This window comes from Cupressus sempervirens, chromosome 3 (assembly GCF_028749045.1).
Source record: "Cupressus sempervirens isolate cs-2001-9-10 chromosome 3, ASM2874904v1, whole genome shotgun sequence".
Lineage (NCBI taxonomy): Eukaryota > Viridiplantae > Streptophyta > Pinopsida > Cupressales > Cupressaceae > Cupressus > Cupressus sempervirens.
The window spans coordinates 669,942,555-669,964,022 of NC_143120.1; the positions used below are offsets into that span (position 1 = coordinate 669,942,555).

General features: G+C 33.1%; 1 protein-coding gene across 1 annotated transcript; it reads right to left on the minus strand.

The window, feature by feature from the left end:
- Nucleotides 1-768: 768 nt before the first annotated feature.
- Nucleotides 769-2,772, minus strand: LOC149568492 (uncharacterized). The gene is made up of 4 exons (XM_089821405.1): nt 2,401-2,772; nt 2,075-2,314; nt 1,764-1,974; nt 769-1,523 (listed from the first exon to the last, which is right to left on the minus strand). Exons 1-4 carry the CDS (start codon nt 2,659-2,661, stop codon nt 1,237-1,239), a joined length of 999 nt encoding a protein of 332 aa, XP_089677531.1. The 5' UTR covers nt 2,662-2,772; the 3' UTR covers nt 769-1,236.
- Between the last annotated feature and the right edge of the window lie 18,696 nt (nt 2,773-21,468).

Here is a 21,468-nt window from a genome sequence, read left to right on the forward strand (position 1 = left end):
TAAGAAAGGTGTATAGTGTAGCATTCTTCCATCATTAATTTTATAGACTAGATACTCTTTACCTCTTGCATTTTATTTTTATACATTTATTATATTTGTATGTCTGCATACAGTAGTATTTGCTAATTGATTGCGTTAAGGTCTAACCTAAAAAGTTAAATTCAGATAAAATAAATATATAAATAATTTTTTAAAGAAAGAAAACACTTTCGAATATTCACCAAACTCTGCCGTCATAAGAGAATAATGGCATGCAACATAAACTATGTAATCGCTATCAATCAGGGTTTCATGACGGATTTCCACACCGACCAGGTAAACTCATTACAATGATGGTGACATCTTTAGTGGTATACAAGTAGTCGCATTCTCCGAAGTAACAGATACAAGATGGATAGTACACCATTTCGTCGTCTATACAGCCTAAAAATATTCAATTGAAAAATGCATTTGAAATCCTACTTTCAGAATTGAACATAATACAGCATACCGGAATTTACATGGGCACTTCAACAATTCACCCAGATTGAAATCAGACTTTCAGACTTAAACAATCCAGTATACCGAAATTTAAAAGGGCGCTTCAACAAATTACCGAGATTTTCATATGAAATTACAGAATTAAGAAAAATCTCTCAATACAAAATTAAAAAGCTACAACCAGATCAGAAGACCGGATAACCCAAAGAACAAAACAAAGCTGAAAATAAACATGAGTACTGAAGTGAAGGATGGACCATAAAAAAAGCTTGCAAAGAAGCCATGAGATCAACAAGGCAATAGCATTTTCAATTTCGATTAGAAACAGAAGATATACTTTTTATAACACATAAACAAGGTCACTATCACAAGTTTATATTGTTTCAAAACTCAAAACCCTATTATCTGGTGAAGGCATAGAGCCATATACAGCTGAAAATGGCATCCCTGTTCAGAAAGCTCTTTCTTACAGAAAGGTGGTCGGAACTAGCTGGGAAATAAACCATCAGATCAACAAGGCAAGAGCATTTCTACTGTCAACTAAAGGCCAAACATTTACTTCATTTAACATATAAACGAGGTCATACTTAGCAGTTTATATTTGTTTCAAAGCTCAAGATCCTACTAATCTTATGAGCTGTGGAGTTATATACAGCTGTATCTGGCATTCCTATTTTTGTTTCAAAACTCAAGATCCTATAATCATGTGGAGTCACATACGGCTGTACATGTCATCCATATGGAGAAAACTGTTCCTTACAGTTCAGTTATGGTCGGAACAAGCTGGGCAATAAATAGAGATGCGCCCTTCACCACGGTGAGGTAGCGGGTCCCTTGCACATACTCACACATTGTGAGGTAAACAGAAACTTTCCTTCCGCCTTCACTTGGCAATGGCAGCAGCCTGGTGTATCCAGTAACAACACCACTATCTGTAGGCTCAAATGCACTCCTCCCTTCATCCACTGAAGAACCCTTGAACACATACTCAACACGGTCCCCTGCTCCCGTGTTCCCCTTCTCTGCTACCCTGAACAGAGCATCTGCAATTCGACCAAAAATTGTCTTCAGTATAAAACCCTAACAAGCTAGTTTCCTTCAGCAAAAACCCTAGCAAACAAGTTTAGTTTCCTTCAGCAAAAACCCTAGCAAACAAGCTTTCTTCACTGAAACCCTAAGAAACAATCAAGCAAACAAAAACTAATATGTCATGCAATCGCTCAGATGCTGTTTGCCAGTTGCAAAATGACTTCAGAAACCCTAAAAAGTGGCGCAGTTCTTACCTACAAGCCCCTCATCTTCCCCTGCTAAGCCGCAGAGATGGTTCAGGAACGAAGAATACATGTCCAGATTTTCTGCTCTCCCCACGGCATACGAATTACACTGACGAACCTTCCAGACATGGTTACACTGGCTGAAACCCTGAGACTTGCTTGCAATGACGCTCTTAATGAAATCTCTCCCGGTGAGCTTTTCCAACAACAACGCGAGAGTCTGTAACACCAAAAACCCTAGATAAATTTGGAAAAAAAAAAAAATCTCTATTTCCACGATTTTAAAAACCAACGAAAACATAAGATTGGACGGCGTGAACCTTTCTGGTGAGGGAATTAAGCCTTTCCGAATGCACGACAGTCTTCGGAAGCTTCAAGACAAGATTACACTGACCATCGGACATGCAGTTAGGGTTCAATTTCTGAAGGTCCACAGTAATGGAGGGCACGATACTAACAACATCCTTCCCTGCTGCTTCTTTCTTGTTTTCATCTTTACGCATTCTTCGCAGAATTGGGGACACGGGATCATCAACATCTTCTTCCGAATCATCCTGATCCTAATTTTACAGATCAGAAACAAAACACTCATTCAGAACTCGGAAGACTCGATGGCAGTTCAAGCAGCCCTAAAAGATTGACTCACCTGAGCAGAGGATGCTGGGATTATCTTTATATCTCTCGAAAAACCCGTGCTGAGGTTTTTTTGCTTCATTGTGTGCAGATCGATCGCGTAATTCGTCCCCGATGGATGGCGAGAAGATATGAACGGACCGACCATGATACTTGAATCGCCATTCTTCTTGGCTCTCTCGATTTCTGCAGCAATTTCAGTTGGGTATCTCACCCACTGCTTATCATCCTTCCACCACACACCCTTCTCTGTTGGATCCATGATCTTGCACATCTCCTCACTTGCAGCTCGTTACACCAGCTTTTAAATGGGGATTTGGGGTTTCGGAAACTTCACATTCTCGTACAAGTTTTGCTCTGTCGATGGTGGTGATGTGATCGATTTCGCGCCTCCTTGTTATACCTAGTAATGCTTTTGTTATGATCACACCATACGACAAAGCAGGAAAAACGATTAATTAAATAAATTAATGCGCAATCAAAAGTAAACAATAAAATAAAATAAATGTGCAGTCGAAAGTAAACAATTAAATAAAATAAATGTGCAATCAAAAGAAAACAATTAAATAAAATAAATGTGCAATTCAAAGTAAACAATAAACAATAAAATCAAATAAATGTGCAACGAAAAGTTGCCTCGTATGCAATGCGAATCAGTACTGCGCAGGGTGGAAAAGCATCTATAGCTTACTTAGCTTCCAATCTTTCCTCTGTAAACCACATCTTTATTTATTTACGGTACGTAAATGACACCAACCACTAGGCACTAACACATATACATATCTTTGTCTTTAATAAGTTTCAAAACTTACGTACAATATTTTTCCTTTCGTTTTTTCAAAGAAAAGCATTTTGCTTTACAAGTGATGGCTTAGTACTTTAGGGAGAGACTAATCTCCGTATATAGGTATAGAACAATGTAAATTTTTCCTCTCAAATTCAGGAAAATATAGTGATTTTTTTTCAATTTTTTTGTTGTTGTTTTTTACTACAAACTATATAGATCATAAACGATCAAACGAAAAAAAAATTGCGTCTTTGATTTTATAGGTATAAATTTAAAATCAATTTAATGTTTTTTTATAGTATATAAAATATATAAATTAATTTAAAAAATTAATAATTATATATAATAATATTTCTAAAAGATTGTCTAATAGACGTATTGATAGTATCTTTAATTGAATGAAAAAAGTTAATTTATAAAATATAATATTATAAATACAATATTAAAAATCTTAAAAATTATAAAAGTAGCATGTTTTACAATCAAGTTAAAATGATATAAATCACATTATTAAAAATATAACTCTTAAGACCTATAATGTATTGATTTTATAATTAAATTTAAAAATGATAAATTTAAACTATTTGAAAAGAAAACTAGGAGTTATAGAAGTTAGTGCATGAAATGGAAAAAGTATCACAACAGTTCTTATAAGCTTAGATCACACAAATTCTTTAAATATTTGTATTAAATCGACTAATACGAGAAAAATCTGTGTTGTTTGGAATGTTTTATTTTATTATTGAAAAAATGTAATACTTCATGTATAAGTAATTTTATTTTAACCAAATATTCTTAAATTTTCAATACTTTATTAGTGTAAGAAATATAATTTATATTACTTTAAACAATTATTTTTAGATTTATAGGCAAGAGCCTACAACATAATGATAAAGTTGTGAGTCTTTCGTCTAGGAGATCTAAGGTTTGAATCTACTTGAGCTTAACACAAAATAATAATTAATCTCAATCAATAATAATAAATAAATATAATAAATAATCTAGACTTCGACCCTTTGCCAATTAATATATATATTTTTAGATTTATAATATTTTATTATTTTAAATAAAATAATGCATTATTTATATTTACCTTTTGAAAATTTAGAAACCACAAATTTTTACATCCCTCATAGGAATTAATACCAATATATTCTCAACATAAATTTTCGCGCAAGTCATTTTGCTTATCACCTCCCTTAGGGCCCATTTGGTTGTTGGAATTCAATGGGAATAGGAATTGAAATTTTGAATTTGTTTCTAATTCTCTGTTTGGTGCACGAAGTAAGAATAGGGAATAGGAATACGTATTCTCATTTTGACCCCAAAATGAACATTTGTCCATTCTAAAAAATACATGTTATTTGAATGAACTGCTTCTATTCTCAATTTGGTCTTTCCAAAATTAATACATGTTTTAGATCCATGTGCAGATTCTTCATAGACAAGACAAAATATCGATAAGGGGGGTGGAGTGATTGGAGGCAATGGGATTACAATATGCTTTGAAACAATCAACCTGTATTCTGTTGACCTTTGGGGAGCGTTGAGTTATCATAAAGAGGCATTTATTGTTTTATGAAGACAAGTGCATTACAAGCCTTTCATCTTACTCTGGCGCATCCAAGTTGAGCCCCAAGGATCTGTTCGATATTGCAATGGTAGTCGCATTAAGGGAAGCACAAAATGCCATTTCTCTCGTCTCCAATCTCACTCAAAAAATCACCAATTGTTAGTTTAGTTAGCTTTGGACAACTGTTCATCCATATGGTATTATTTAGCAAGTAATTGTTTTGCTAACTAATTGGTTAGGTTAGAGACAAATATTTGTTAATTAATTGACCACTTTTGGAAACAACTAGAAATTGACTTGGTTAGGGTTGTTAAGTTGTTTTAATCTTGACCGTCGATTGTAAATCAATCTTGGTTGTTGGCTTCCCAATAGGAGTAGTATAAAAGGAGGTCAAGGGGGCATTTGGAGTACAAGAAGAGAAAGAAGTTTAGAGAAACATTTGCAATGCTAGAAAATGAGTTTGTAAGTTTGCAATGTTAACAAACAGTCTTGCAGTGTTAGTAAGGGCGCAGTGTTAGCATGAGAATAGTAGTGGGGAATATCAATAGGAGAAATTAGGAGGTTGTCGAAGTTCTACCAGTAAGAAGCAAGGAATTTGTATCTCTTGATTTGCTGAAATTTAATCTAATTCCTCATCTATAGAATTGGTTTTCCCTTAGGGGTTTTTCCAGGGACAATTTGTCTGAAAATATTGTGTTCATTGTGTTGCACATTTCTTTCTGTATTTTATAAGTGAAGTTGCAATTGTGTTATTTTTTGATATTAGCTAAGAATTTGTTTTCAACAATTTAATAACTGTTTACGATAGGAGATTAATAATCAATGACTGCAATAGTTGATTTTTCACATGGTATTAGAGCATTGTTAAGGGTAAAAGAGTTTTTCCCTAGGAAAGAAATTTTGATCTCTTTAGATTTATTATTGCTTTAATCCCTTCAGATGGCTTCAGCTAGTTTGAGAGATCAGGATAGATTAGATGGTGCCTCAAATTTTGGTGTCTAGAAGGCCAGAATTTTTTTATTGTTGGAAGAGAATGGTATCAAGAATTATGCTACCAGTGATGTACCCATACCAATGGATGCAACACAACTTGCAACGTATAAGAAGGATGATGCCAAGGTGAGGAGGATTATCCTTGATGGTGTCAAGAATCATATTGTTCCACATATCATAGAGCTAAATAAGGTGAAGCAGATGTGGGATGCCATTCTGAATCTATATTAGAATGCTACCACCAACAGGAAGTTGATTCTCAGAGAGAAGCTAAAGAATACCCGGATGAACCAGGGAGAAGACGTCACAAGTTACTTCACCAGGCTCAAACTTGTCAAGGATGAGTTAGCACCTGTTGGAGATAACCCTAGTGATGACGAGGTAGTGAGAATAGCCCTAAATGGGTTTACTAAACAATGGAGTATCTTTGTTAAAGTTGTCAGTGGACGGGATACTTTATCGAGTTGGGATCGACTATGGACTAATTTCACTCAGGAGCAGTTTAGACTAAGTCTTGTTAATGGGACCAACAAGAGTCAGAAAAATGAGGTGGAACAAGAAAACATTGCCCTAGTGGGTAAAGGGAAAGCAAAGAAGGGATCTAGTAAAGGATCAAATTCACAAAGTGAAAAGAAGAAGAAGGACCTTTCTAAGGTCAAGTGCTTTGGATGTCACGAGTTTGGCCACTATGTCAATGATTGCCTAGAGAGGAAGAAGGGTAAGAAGTAGGTGGCAGCTTCAACAAGTGCAGAAGAACTCTCCAGTAGAATGGAAGATGAATTTTCACTCATAGCTTTTGTGGTTAGCTCAACCTCACAATGTGTTTGGTATATAGATAGCACGGGGCATCATTTCATATGACAGGAGTTAGAGAGTACTTCTCCAGTTACAAGGAGGAGGACACCAACATCCAAATTTCTATGTGAAACTTTTCCAAACTCAACCCAATTGGGAAAGTTCAATTTCAGAGGGAGAATGGAAAGATAATTCTACTTCATGATGTGTTGCATGTGCTAGGCTTAGGTATGAATTTGATTTCTACATCTATTCTTGAGGATAGGGGGTATAATGTACTCTTTAGAGGGACAAATGTGTTGATTAAGCACAAGGATTGGAAATCACCCATAATTATTGGAGTTAGGAGTGGTTGCCTTTATAGGTTGCAATTTGATACTCCTAAGGCACTCATGAGCAACAGTAATCCTAGAGATCTTGGAGAGCTATGGCATGGGAGGATGGGCCATATTCATCATGGAGCACTTAGATTGCTTTGTGAGATGGTGACAGGTGTTCCAAAGGTGAGCACAGAGCATGATGATGTATGTAATGGATGTGTGTTGGGGAAATTCACAAAAGCATCTTTTCCGAGAAGTGACACTAGATCTAAGGGTGTTCTTGATCTAGTACACTTAGATGTTTGTGGACTGATGTTGACAAAATCTCTTAGAGGATATGAGTACTATGTTTCTTTTATTGATGATTTCTCTAGAAGACCTGGATATACTTCTTGAAGACTAAGGATGAGGTTTTCAGTCGATTCCAAGAGTTCAAGGCTCTTGTGGAGAATTCGACAGGAAGGAAGATAAAGGTTCTTTGGTCAGATAATGGAGGTGAGTACAAAGGAAATGTCTTCTAGGAGTTTTGTACCAAAGAAGGAATCAAGAGAGAATGGATTGTTCCTTACAATCCATAGTAGAATGGAGTTGCTAAGAGGAAGAACTATTCTATATCAGAGGAAGCAAGAGCTATGCTACATGACCAAGACATGCCCCATTACTTATGGGTAGAGGCATGTAATACAATAGTCTACATACATAATAGAGTTCCACATAAGGTGCTAGGGAATATGACACCAAAGGAGGCTTTCACAGGGAAGAAGCTAGGTGTTGGTCACTTCAGGATATTCAGGAGTCTGGTATATTGTCATATTCCTAGAGATACATGTATACAATGTTAGATCAGATTGCAGAGAGGGGGTATTTTGTTGGGTACAATGAGACCTCAAAAGCACATAGGATTTTCATTCTAATGACTAAAAGGATTATTGTCAAACATGATGTCAAGTTCATAGAGGACAAGGCAATCAGGAGATCCAGAGATTTTCTAGTAGATGATCAGAGTGGGCAGCCAACAGAAGCTCCAAGACCAAGTCAAGGGCAACAAAGCTCAAGTACAGTTACCAGTACAAGTATAGACTCAGGTAGTGAAGATTCACAGAGTCTAGAGCAATAGCTGCAACAGGAAATGCATCTAGAGGACTCAAAGGTTGACATTTCATCCTCTACAGTTGACAGTAGGAACCATGAGGTTCTAGATACACAAAGGGATACTCAGGAGTTTGTGGGAGCTCCTGGGAAGAGTACTAGATAATGGAGACAACCAGCCAAGTTCAATGACTATGTGGCATTAGTTAATCAGTTGGTAGATAGTGAGCCTTCTAGCTATCACAAAGCTACAGAACATCAGGTATGGTGAGATGCTATGGCTGAGAAATATTCCTCAATAATGCAGAATGATGTGTGGGAGGTAGTGCCTAGACCAATAGATAGGGCAGTAGTTGGATCATTGGATTTATAAGATAAAGCATGGTGTAGATGGTAGCATCAAGAAATACAAGGCGAGGTTCGTGGCAAAGGGGTTCTCTTAAAAGGAGGGAATAGACTATGAGGAGACATTTGCTCTAGTTGCTAGGTATACTTCTATACGAGTTGTAATCTCACTTGCAGCACAGATGGGATGGCAGATCCATCAAATGGATATCAAGACAACATTCCTTAATGGTGAGTTGAAAGAGGAGGTATACATAGAACAACCAAAAGGCTTTGTAGCACACAGCAAAGAGACCCACATGTGCAAATTGAAGAAAGCATTGTACGGACTCAAGCAGGCTCCTAAAGCATGGTATGAGCGCATTCATGCATACTTGCAGAAAATGGGCTTTGTGAAGAGTGAAGTAGATGCTAACCTCTACTACTTGATGGTTGGGGGTGAGATTCTCATTCTTGTTCTTTATGTGGATGACCTGTTTCTTACAGGTTCACTAGGGCTCGTAGTGGATTGCAAGAGGAACCTTGCATAAGAGTTTGAGATGAAGGATTTGGGACTTATGCACTACTTTCTAGGCATGGAAATGTGGCAGATAGATGGGGAGATTTTTCTTGGTCAAGGGAAATACTACATTGAAATCTTGAAGAAATTCGGGATGGAGGATTGCAAAGCCATGTCTACATCCATGATCACAAATTGGAGGAAGGTAGATACATCTTGGCAAAAGGATGTAGATCCCACTTTACATAGACAATTGATTGGTTCACTTATGTATTTGGTCAACACTAGGCCAGATATAGCATTTGTAATTAACTCTCTTAGTTAGTTCATGGTTGAACCAAAGAGAATACATTGGACAATGGCTAAGCATGTGTTGCATTACTTGCATGGTGCAATTGAGTATGGGATTTAACAAGTTGATAGGCTATACTGATGTAGATTGGGCAGGAAGTACAACGGGTAGAAGGAGCACTTCAATGTGTTGTTTCAGCTTGGGATCAGGAGTTGTTTCTTGGTTCAACAAGACACAAAAATCTGTGGCTCTGAGTTCAGCAGAAGCAAAATACATAGCGGCTAGCATGGCGACATGTGAAGCTATATGGCTACAGAAATTTTTAGTAGCTTTATTTGGTCAGAAGGTTGAGACTACTATGATACATTGTGATAATTAGAGTTGCATCAAGTTATCTGATAATCCAATGTTTCATGATAGGTCTAAACATATAGACATCAAATATCACTTCATCAGAGATTGTGTACAATGGGGAGTTGTTCAGCTACAATACATACCTACAGAGGAGCAGGTAGCAGACATTCTAACTAAGGCATTGGGGAAGACAAAATTCATCTTCTTCAAAGATAAGTTAGGTGTCATGTAGAACAACTTCCTTGCTAAGAGGGAGTGTTAGTCTAGTTAGCTTTGGACAGTTGTTCGCCCATATGCTATTAGTTAGCAAGTAATTATTTTGCTAACTAATTAGTTAGGTTAGAGACAAATATTTGTTAATTAATTGACCACTTTTGGAAACAACTAGAAACCAACTTGGTTAGGGTTGTTAAGTTGTTTTAATCTCGACCGTCGATTGTAAATTGATCTTGGCCATTGGTTTCCCAATAGGAGTAGTATCAAAGGAGGTCAAGGGGAAAATTTGGAGTACAAGAAGAGAAAGAAGTTTAGAGAAACATTTGCAGTGCTAGCAAATGAGTTTGTAAGTTTGTAGTGTTAGCAAACAGTCTTGCAGTGTTAGCAAGGGCACAATGTTAGCATGAGAATAGCAGTGGGGAATATCAACAAGAGAAATTAGGAGGCTGTCAAAGTTCTACCAGTGAGAGGCAAGGAATTTTGTATCTCTTGATTTGCTAAAGTTTAATCCAATTCCTCATCTGTAGAACTAGTTTTCCCTTAGGGGTTTTTCCAAGGATAATTTGTTTGAAAATATTGTGTTCATTGTGTTGCGCATTTCTTTCCGTATTTTATAAGTGAAGTTGCAGTTGTGTTATTTTTTCATATTAGTTGGAAATTTATTTTCAGCATTTTAATAATCATTTACGATAGGAGATTAATAATCAGTGACTGCAATAGTTGATTTTTCACACCGATCCAATGCAAAAAGAGGCATTTAGTGACTATGAGGAGCTTTCATCTTCAAGAATTGGAGGAATGATTTTTGTGCACATTCTTCATTGTAGTGATTGGGTGACTTGGTCTGGAGTGTCGAGAAGGCCCTAATTTCATGCAAAGAGAGAAGGAGAGGAAGTCCCAAACCCTTCTTGTTGTACTGTCAGAATAGCAGAGGAAGGCCAAAACATTCCAAAGTGTAGGAGGCAATTTGGTCAAGGGAAAAGATCTTTGGCCAACACTTCCATCACCAAACTCTCTAGCCATCAGAAATAATAATCATTGTAATTCTGAAAGCCCATGGCAAGTTAGACTCAAACGCGGCATCAAATCGCATTCATCTGCTTCTTTTTCCTCAACCCTTATTCCAATTTCAATCTAGTGAACCAAACAAGACTAGAATTGTAATTTCCAAATCCTATTCCTAATCCCCATTCTCATTCTTATTTTCCATTCTAATTTTCAATTCATATGACAACAACCAAATGGGCCCTTACATATTAAAGAGTAGTTCATCATATTTTCTTTATACAATTGTAGTTTGTTGCAGAAGCTTTGTAAATGGGTTTGGGCTTTGATAAGTTTTTCTTTATGAGCACATGTGATGTGACAAATTTTGTCCCTGGTTTTATACTTTTAATACTTTGTTATGATCGCATTATTTGACAAAGTATTAAAAATAATTAGTAAATCGAGAGGGAGTTGTTGAGAAAGAGTAGCATGTACAGTAGAGTGGTTGTTCACACTATAATGAAGTATCGTGCAATACCATATTGTGCAAAAAGTAGCATCTGTGGACTAGTGTTGATTCTGTGGTAATTTCCATTAAGGACTATCAAATGGATGTAGGAGTGACTGTCGAGACTCTTAGATGGAGGAGTGACCATCAAATGGAAGAGTGACAAGGTTATTAGTAACCATTTTGTAAAGTGACATTTAATGCACTATAAATTGTTGCATGTTTCATTGGGAGAAGTAGTGGCCAAATATCAAGTTGATTGTAATCATTTTAGACTATGAAAAATCCATTGTTCATTATATGTAACATTGTTTACTATAATGCAAAGAAGGCACTCAACTTTTTAGGTGGTGGTTTTTTTCTTGAAAAAGTTTCCCACATAAATTTGGTTTCTTTGTCTATCTTGTGTGCTTGGTATTTTTTATGTTCTTTTTTTCTGTGTATCTCAATGTCATAAAGTTGATTTGAACTCTTAAATATTTCACCTGCAAATTTGACATTAGAAAGACATTTTTGTAATGCGGCTTTCTTAACAGGAGTAAATTTTTAGAATATAAACTTTGTGTAGTGCCTGCCCCTAGTTTGCATTTTGCTGATGTTGCCAAACTCTTTTAGGACAGTTTTATGATGATGATAATTAGTAACATTATTTTGAGATTATCAGATATTGTTTTAGATTCATTTTATTATATGATGAGGTCATTTGGTATTCTATATTTCATGTATGCATGATGATTATTGTAGTGTTTGCAGTTATTAATGATGATTAGTTAGATGATTTATTGTCATATGTGTTTTCTTATGGATACTTAGCCCATACTTGCATGTGTATGGTGTGCATGTTTGTTTTCTTTTTGTATGGAGTTTCTGATGTGGTTAAGGAAGGAAGTCGTAGTCACCTGCTAGTCGGGATCTACACGATGCACCACTTCTTGCAATTTCCTGTTTAGCTTAGTATATATTGTGCTTGTACATGTGTGGATTTTATGCAAGTTGCAGGTATCGAGTATCGACTTCCCTAAATTGCCAGGGTGAGCGTACCTTATCGCATTATCTCAATGGTAAGAGAGGGGAGATAAATTCTCAAGTCCAAATCCCAACCCTTTAAGCCATTTTTTCTAATTAAAAATTAGGACAAGTATCTAAGTTGATTACCCTCTGAATACGTCGGATGACGTAATTCATGATATTAACCCCTTAGTTTGATTTTGTATGTGTTTTGCTATGATGGGTTTTTTTGTATTTTACTTTATGAGTCTTTAGTGTATTTTCTATTAATTAAGACTAATTAAAAGATTTAATTAATGGTTTAATTTAATGGAAAATTAATATGATATTTATTTTATTTAATTAATTGGAAAATTAATTAAATAAAATAATTATATTTGAAGATAAAAGTTATAAGTTTAAATTTAGAATGTGATAATATTTATTTAATTTAATAATAATATATTTAGAGTTCATGCTAAATAATATTATTATTTAAGTTAATAAATATTTTATCAATTAAGTTTCGAAAATAAATTTAAAAGTGAAAAAGATATTAAAATTATTAAAAGATTCTAGATCACATGATGCATGCATGTGATTAAAATATATTAAGATAAAACAAGTGGATTTAATAAAGTGAGTGCATGAGATTTAAAATTAATAAATTAATTTTAAAAGGAGTCAAGAGAATATTAAATAAATAAATTAATGTGCATTATTTTAATATTTATTCACATAGGAGTATGCAAACTCTTGTGAGTTGTCATGTTGACAACACAGGGATTTGCACTCTAATTATGCACGTGTTGTCTACAACACAGGAGTTAGCATACTAATTAAGCACATGGTGTCTACAACATTCTAGACACCTCATCATGTTTATCTTCTTATTGTGGAAGTTATGTGCTTAGTTGTCATGCTTATCTCTTAGTTCTTTCTAGACACATTCTAGATGCATCTTAGAGGCCTTTATATAGAGGCTCTCCTAATGTGTATGGACATCCTCAAATGCTTCTATGAGCACTTCTAGTCATTTGGGGGTTTTGGTTCTTGGAGGAATTGCGAATGTTGGAAAAGGAAGGAATTTTCAGAAAGAAGAAGGTTCTAAGAGGAGGAGCTTCTCTACAATCTTATGAGGCGTAGCGAATTAGCATCAGTGTCCAGGTAGGCACTTGTGATTATTTCGCATATTCTATTACGCTCTTTCTCTTCCTATCTTCATCGTGTTTGTTATGTATGTCTGAATAATTCTCTATGAATGAATGTTCAATTTTGTAATTTGGAATTTGGGCATGCATATTGTTTCATCTAGCTATGGGAATTAAAATATTATTGCAATCTTCCCTTAGTAGAATCAAGATTTGGAAATTGATTTGGGTTTGAGTTCGAATTAAAATAGAATATTATTTTTATGCATTAGTTTTATATGATTTATTAACTAATCTAATTTAATTTAATTTAATTAAGATTAGTTAATAGTAGAAGAAGTGTAATTAATTATTAGTCAATTTAAGTAAATGGATTTTTTTAATGAGAGAAAATTAAAAGAAATATTAATAAGTGTTTAGTGGAATTAAATAATTGAATTATTAATGAGATTGATTTTACTTAAAATCAATGAAGATTATTTTAAATAAATGTTTTTCCTTGAAGCCTTTTAAAGGAAATTGTAAACTAATTATTTGAAAGTTGATAAGTATTATTCTAATGTTTTGAATAATGTGAATGATTTTATCTAAAAGTCAATGGGAACTAGTTCAATGATTTAAATAAGCAAATAATTATCTTATGATTATTTTAGAGAATTGTTTTAAAATAATGGAGGGATAATTCTATGTTTTATTTCAAAAAAATAAATGGGTTGAGTTGTAGATTAAATGAAGAATCTTATACACTTGAAATGTACTTGAAAATGAAAACTGAAACCTAATATTTGGCTTAACCATGTGATTGTGAAAGCAAACTAAACTATGGGTTTGTATACATGTTAGGATGTTTACCAGAGGCTTGGGAGTTATGCGAATGTGATGGCATGTTGATGTTATTTGGTCTCGATTATTTTAAAACCCAACCATGGTAATGTGATGGCATGCTCTATGAGATGTTTTTATTTACTAATTGTTATTTCTTTCTAGTCTTCTTGTGTGAAGCAGAGGTGTATGTATTTGAGATACTTGACTTAACCATTTTTGAGTCATCGATCAGTTATCCTTGGACTACTTTCCAGTCGCCATGATGGGACTGAAGTGTTGATTTATTTCTTGATGTTGTCATGTTGTGACATGTTTTGACTCAACCATTTTTGGAGTCTTCGATCAGTATTACTTTGAGATAATTTTTGGTTGCTTGTTGAGAACCAATGGATATTGTGATTATCAGTGATACCTTCAGTTGCCAATAGAGAGTTGTTGTGGTCATGATTATCAATGGATGCTTTTCAGTTACTCATGGAGATTTGATGCCCTTATTGTGGATTATCTTTTGGTATTTTTCTAGTTGCTTGTATAGGACTGTGGTGATTTTTTGATTTATGATTCCATGAGCCTAGGGTAGGTTATCTACTTGTAGTGTCGGGAAGTGGCTTGCAATGGGAGCCGGGGCCCTAAGGGGTTGCCAGGGTAACTCATTGTAAGTTATTTAATAAGTGAAAACATTTACACTAAATGGGGATTAAATGAACCTAATAAGATAATTGTATGTTCTCGCCCATGCCTCGAGTGCTAGTATAGACTAGGATGGGAGTAGAGAGAATGCTTGGTTGCGACCTTTCATTCCATAGTATGCCTCGTCAGTATGAGAGGATACTAGTGGCCGCATAGGGATCACTAGGGGGCCGAGGTCTATTGAGAGACTGCCAGGGTAACTCTAGCATGATTCATTCGATGACACTTTCCCTTTTGCATAGTAGGTTTCCTACATGTCATTGTTGTGCCTCTGGGTGTAGAAGTCAATCTCTGTGTTGGAACCTTTGAGTTAGTATACTTTTAGGATTCCTGGACTTAGAGAGTATTTGTGTTATGTAATTTGATATCCTGCTTGGGACTTGAGATTATCTCCTTAGCGCGGTGGGAGTGGACCATTTAGGTTCCACGCGGTCGAGTGGTAGTGCTTTTTCACTCTTACCATTTGGAGATCCGTCCATAGTCACCATGGCTGGAGCATTCTTTGTTGGCATTTATCTTCATTCTATTCATGGATCTTATGATGGATGTTATTTACTGGTATGTTTCTTTATATTGATGATTAGCATGTGATAGATGATGTTATCTACTTTGTAGGATCATCTTATGCTTTATTCTTGCATGTTAGATTTCTTTATGCATATGTTGTAGCATGTTAGATTTCTTTCTGCATATAATGTAGTATGTTTTAGGAGCGACATTCCTATTGTGATAATACCTATGATCTCTTCGGTAACTTGGGATGTTATGCACAGAGGGATGGCTAGGACCCACGATGGTCTAATGATGCTATTTACGGTTGGAAGGAACCGTGCACTTAGATTAGATGTGTTTTTATGATGGATGGATATCTTTTATGATGGTTGTTATATCTTTACCGATGGATGGTGTGTCATGTATGTTATTGGTTCATTTACTTTATTACACTTGTATCATAGATTCGATGAGGATGATGTATCTTTATGTTTATATATGTATATTCTTTTAAGCCTTTCATACCCTGTGTCATGTACAGTGGATGATTGAGTATTCTAAATTTAATTGCCAAGAGGCATTTGGAACAAATGTGTAATATGGACATTGGACTTTCTATTTATTCTTTCATGTGGATGTGGTAGTGGCTAGACTTAGTATTAATTAGATCAAATGTGACTCAACATCTTGGGATCCTTAAGGAATGTAACCTGTTATGTATGCTTATAGTTGATTGTATGTTATTACTTCTGCTACTATGTGTTTGATATGATGGTTTATCTTTCATGATTTAAAAAAAAAAAATTGTTTGGCAAACTTAGAAATTTTTTAGGTTAATTCTTTTCGATCCCTTGGCTGGGCATTACACTTTGTAACTTTGAAAAGCTTAGGTAATGTGATTGAAGCCTTGAGGTAATAAATTTTATTGTACTGGTAGTAAATTTGAGATAAACAAACAAGATTTTGTTTAAAAGAAAGAGGACAAAGCTAGAGTACTATCAAGTAGTAAATCTAGGCACAATTAGAGTATCTACATATCCCATTCATAGCTCCACCATAACTTCAAAGCACTTGGTAATGTTTTCTTATGTTTTTGTTTAAAAGAAAGAGGACAAAGCTAGAGTGCTATCAAGTAGTAAATCTAGGCATAATTAGAGTATCTACATATCCCATTCATAGCTCCACCATAACTTCAAAGCACTTGGTAATGTTTTCTTATGTTAAAAATGTAATGAAATTGTGCCTAGCATAAATTATGTATCTCTAGGTCTAGATAGAAAGAAGACTTCAATTGACATCTACAGATATCTTCAGCAGTAGGTTGTTTTGTGTTATACATAGCATAGCAGGTTGGTTGTGTTCAACGTTAAAGTTCTTATTTCTCAATTTAAATTAAACATACATACTAGTGTTTGTACCAAAAGAAAGTACAATTTGGTTAGTTGATAGTTAGGTATATATGTTAAATATCATATTGAAATCTATAAATTAAAAAAATTTATCATAATAAATATAAATAACCCTCCAACTCATGTATAAGCTAGAATGATGTAGTTAAATTCTAATATTGCAATGTTCATGCTAATCATTCAATTCCATTAGCACCCTTTATACAATAGGTATTCTTATGAGAGATGGGTTAATGTAAACCACTACTCGTGAAACATGTGTCAATAAGTTTTACTCAAAAAACAATATAGTTGAATTATGATTTCAATTTCACAATAGATTAAAAATTTATTTAGAAGCCGACAATGTTGAAAAAGAAATGTATGGCACATTATATAAAGATATTGTATTTATTAAATTAGTGATGCAACTTTAATTTTTATTTTAGAATTCTATTATTTTATTTTAATCATTTTTTTAATACATATTCTATATATCTTTTTTTTATATAGGTAAGACCCTGAAGCCAAGATTAATTTTTATGTTGTTTGATTAATTATTATTATTTATTTAATTCAAGTAGGTTTGAACCCAAGACCTCCCACATAAGAGGCTCACAATTTACCATTGTGTTGTAGTTTGTTGCCTATATTTTCTATATATCTATATAATTATTCAATGAAAAATAATTTAAATAATTTTTTTTTCATCTTAATTACTAATAAATAGAATGTCTTTTATTTCTATGGGTGAAACCACAATAGTGGGTTACACTTTTTTGGAGGAAGAAATTCCTCTCAAACAGTGCACTAGCTTGTTTTTTGTTGGGGAGTTTCCATAGAAACTGCCCTAACACTTTCAATAGAAAGTATATGACTTTCTATCAAAAATTATTATAATTTTATTTTTGATTGAAAATAAATGATGTAGGTAATTTTGATCAGAAGTACCTAGTTATGTTTGATTGAAAGTACCTAGTTACTTTTAATCGAAAGTACCTAGATCACATTAGCAAGTTAAAAATTGACTTTTTAATACTACAAACTATCATTTTCAGCATCATAGTTGCAAGTTTTAATGTCCATTCAATTTATTATTTTTTATATTTTTTACTTTTGTAAAAAAATTAAGTATATTTTTTATATTTTAAATGTATATATATCTATATATATACATATATATAGATATATGTGTCTGTATGTGTACACATATATATTATACATGTGTACACATACACACACATATACATATGCATATGCATATATATATATATATACATACATACATACATACATACATATGTATGTCTGTATGTATGTATATGTATATACATACATACATACATACATATGTATGTATTTATTTATTTATATATTTTATATATGTATATATGTGTGTGTGTGTATGCATATATATGTGTGTGTATGCATATATATGTGTGTATATGCATATATATATATATATATATATATATATATATATATATATATATATATATATATATATATATATATATATATATATATATATATATATATATATATATATATATATATATATATATATATATATATATATATATACTCTCTTTTTTCTTTCTTATTATATATATGTTTAGATTTTATGTATGCATGTATGTCTATATATATAGTTTGTATATATATTTAGATTTTATGTATATATGTATATATATTTTTTAATGCGTGTATATATATTATGATATTACACATGTATATATATTTTTAGTATAATATTTTATGTATATATATTTATATTTATATGTATGCATACATATATACATGTATGTGTATATATACATGTACATATATGCATTTATGTGTATGTGCTTACACACATATACATATATTGAATGCATATACACATATATGTGTATACACACATCTTTAAATGTATATACATGTGTTTAAATACACATGCATGCATGTGTGTGTATATACACATACATGTATGTGTATTTAAATGTGTGTATAGATGTGTGTGTGTGTGTGTGTACATGAATACGTATGAATATATGTCTATGCACACACACACACATATGCATGTACCATAATCCTACCTCTAGACCTAAAATTTAACTTCAATTAACCATTATGAAAACCCTAGAACCTAAACCATGTGTATAACTATATCCATATTGTGAACCCTTTCCCTAAGCAAAATCCTATCTATAAACCGTAATCATAACTCTTTATTTACCTAAGCCCCAATATACTAACCCTAATAATAATACTCTTAAATCCTATCTTTAAAAATAATCCAGACCAAGATTCTAATTCTAAGCCTAACAATAATCATAATTTTAACCTATGTCCTAGCTCTAATCATAATTCTAAGCATTTTCAGGTAACTATTACCTAGACCTAAACCCTTTACATGATGAATAACATAGAACCTATATGTATGTCCTACTTATTTAGACACACATGGTTAAATACACATGGATGTATAGATTCAGATTGATAGATTGATGTTTAATTTTAAACATGCACATAGAAACACCCTACTAAAAACATAAGTTGCCATTTAGAATGATTATAACATGCACATATGAACTATCTCTAGATCATGTCCTAGGTTAAATATGTGATATATTTATCTTCAATTAGATACTTCCTTTAAGTTATCTGATATATGACCCCTTTGAATGTATGCATGTATGAACTAGAGAGGTCAAGACCTAATTTAGAAATTCATGATGGATTTATGTTCAATTTTGAACATGCACACACTACCCTAAATTAGGACAAAAAATTACCATATAGATCATTTTAAACACACACATGAAGTATAAATAGATCATGACCTAGGTTACCACAATGTATATTGACTTTTGAAACTTTATATAATCTCCTTAAGACATCCTACTAGGACCCTACTAAACATGTTCATGTGAACTGGAAATCGTGACTTATCCAAGAAAAGTACATGATCTAGATTGATGGTTGATTTTATATTCTGTCCATAAGTTGTCATTTTTAGATCAATTTCAATAGTTTCATAGATTTTAATGTTCAATTATATATTCTCCCCTTACTGAACATTCTAAATTAGGACCCCTTTAAACACATATTTATGAACAAAATACAAGGATCATATAGTGATTTATGATAGATCACAATGATGTTTGATTTCATATATTCTCCCCTTGAGCCATTCTTTTAGGTTCCTTTTCAACATTATGATGGATTGATGTTTAATTTTAGGCTTTCTCTTTATCCATTCTATTAGGAACCCTTTAAAAATGCATACATATACTAGACACCAAGACCTAGCTTACAAAATTATTTAATATAGATTGATGTTCAATTTTAGATTATCCCTTTAAGTCAATCCTTTTAGCACCTCTTTGAACATTATTATTTATTAGTGTTCCATTTTACATTCACTCCTTAAGCTATCATATTAGGACCCTTGTATACATGTATGTATGAACTAGAGGTGACCTAGTTTAGACAATTATGATGGACTAAGGTTTGATATTAGGTTCTCCCATTCACACATCTTATTAGGACCCATTTCATTGTTATAATCTGGATACATGTTCAATTTTAGATTATCCCTTTAAGTTAATACATGTGTACATATCAACTAGAGATCATGTTTCCCAGTTTGGATAGATCATCTAGATTATATTTCATAAATTATCTAGATCAAACAAATTTCATAGATTAGAATTTTATGGTTTAGAAGTAGAAATTTGTGATCTATATTGGTTTCATTTTAATTATGTACGTATAATTCAATTTAATAATTTTATACAAGTTTACTTAAATTAAAATAATTTCTAGGTTTACATTGTACACTATGGAATCATGTATTCATGAGACCTTAGTGCACAGTGCAATCAGTATAACAACGAACTAATCTAGACCCAATAAAATACTGTTAAATAAAGACTCTAGGAATATCTCATGTTTCTCTAACTACACCTCCTAATATTGCTTTCAAACCAACATCTTAGATACAATTCTAGAATGGGACTATGCTATTGATGCAGGTTTATGAAGGTCTATATGAGATCTATATGAAATGCAAATTATATGAAGATATCAATACTAATATGTTAAGATATGTGCATGCATGAGACTAAAGCAATGCTAGGTGATGCTAAAATGATACTAAAATCACATTAATTCTCTACCACAATAATGTAAAATGGATGATAGCTCTAAATATGTCTATGGTATAGATGCATAAAACTTGGGTCCCTTTGCTCTTGACTTTCCTTTCTATTTATACGATTTTAGAAGGGGGCTGGGGTAAGGATCTGGATTTTACCTTTTACTAGGGGTAATGGTGAAATTGAAAATATCTCATAAGACCCCAAGAGGAACATTCCAACAGACTTGGTTTGTGAGGATAAATAGGGATTTTCAATTCTTTAAAATTCCAAAAAAGGTGAATTTCACTTTTGAGAGGATAAATGTCTTTTTGTTGATTTATTAAATGTTACATTTATTTTCAACTTTTATCTTTATCTTTTTCCCTTTTTCATTTTATTTTACGATTGTATGAATTGATTTTCCTCTTTAAAAGTGACTTTGATCTTTTTGAATTTGATAGGTGATTAATTAATTAACCACTCAAATGATTTAATGTTGCCATTATTTGAAAGTTCATTATTTTCCTTATTTATTAGATTTTTTCTTTAAATTTTGTTGTTTGATCAAAATTCATGTTATTTTAGGTCTTTGCCAATTTTAGGGTGTCTACAAATACTTCTCTTTGAGCTAATATGCAAAGCATGTTAGTTCAAAGAATGTCACGA

Coding starts and splice junctions, on each gene's coding strand:
- LOC149568492 (XM_089821405.1), bottom strand. CDS start 2,661: ATGTGCAAGATCATGGATCCAACAGAGAAGGGTGTGTGGTGGAAGGAT. Junction 1,975..2,074: donor TTAATTCCCTCACCAGAAAG/GTTCACGCCGTC, acceptor TTGGTGTTACAG/ACTCTCGCGTTGTTGTTGGA. Junction 1,524..1,763: donor GGAAGATGAGGGGCTTGTAG/GTAAGAACTGCG, acceptor GTCGAATTGCAG/ATGCTCTGTTCAGGGTAGCA.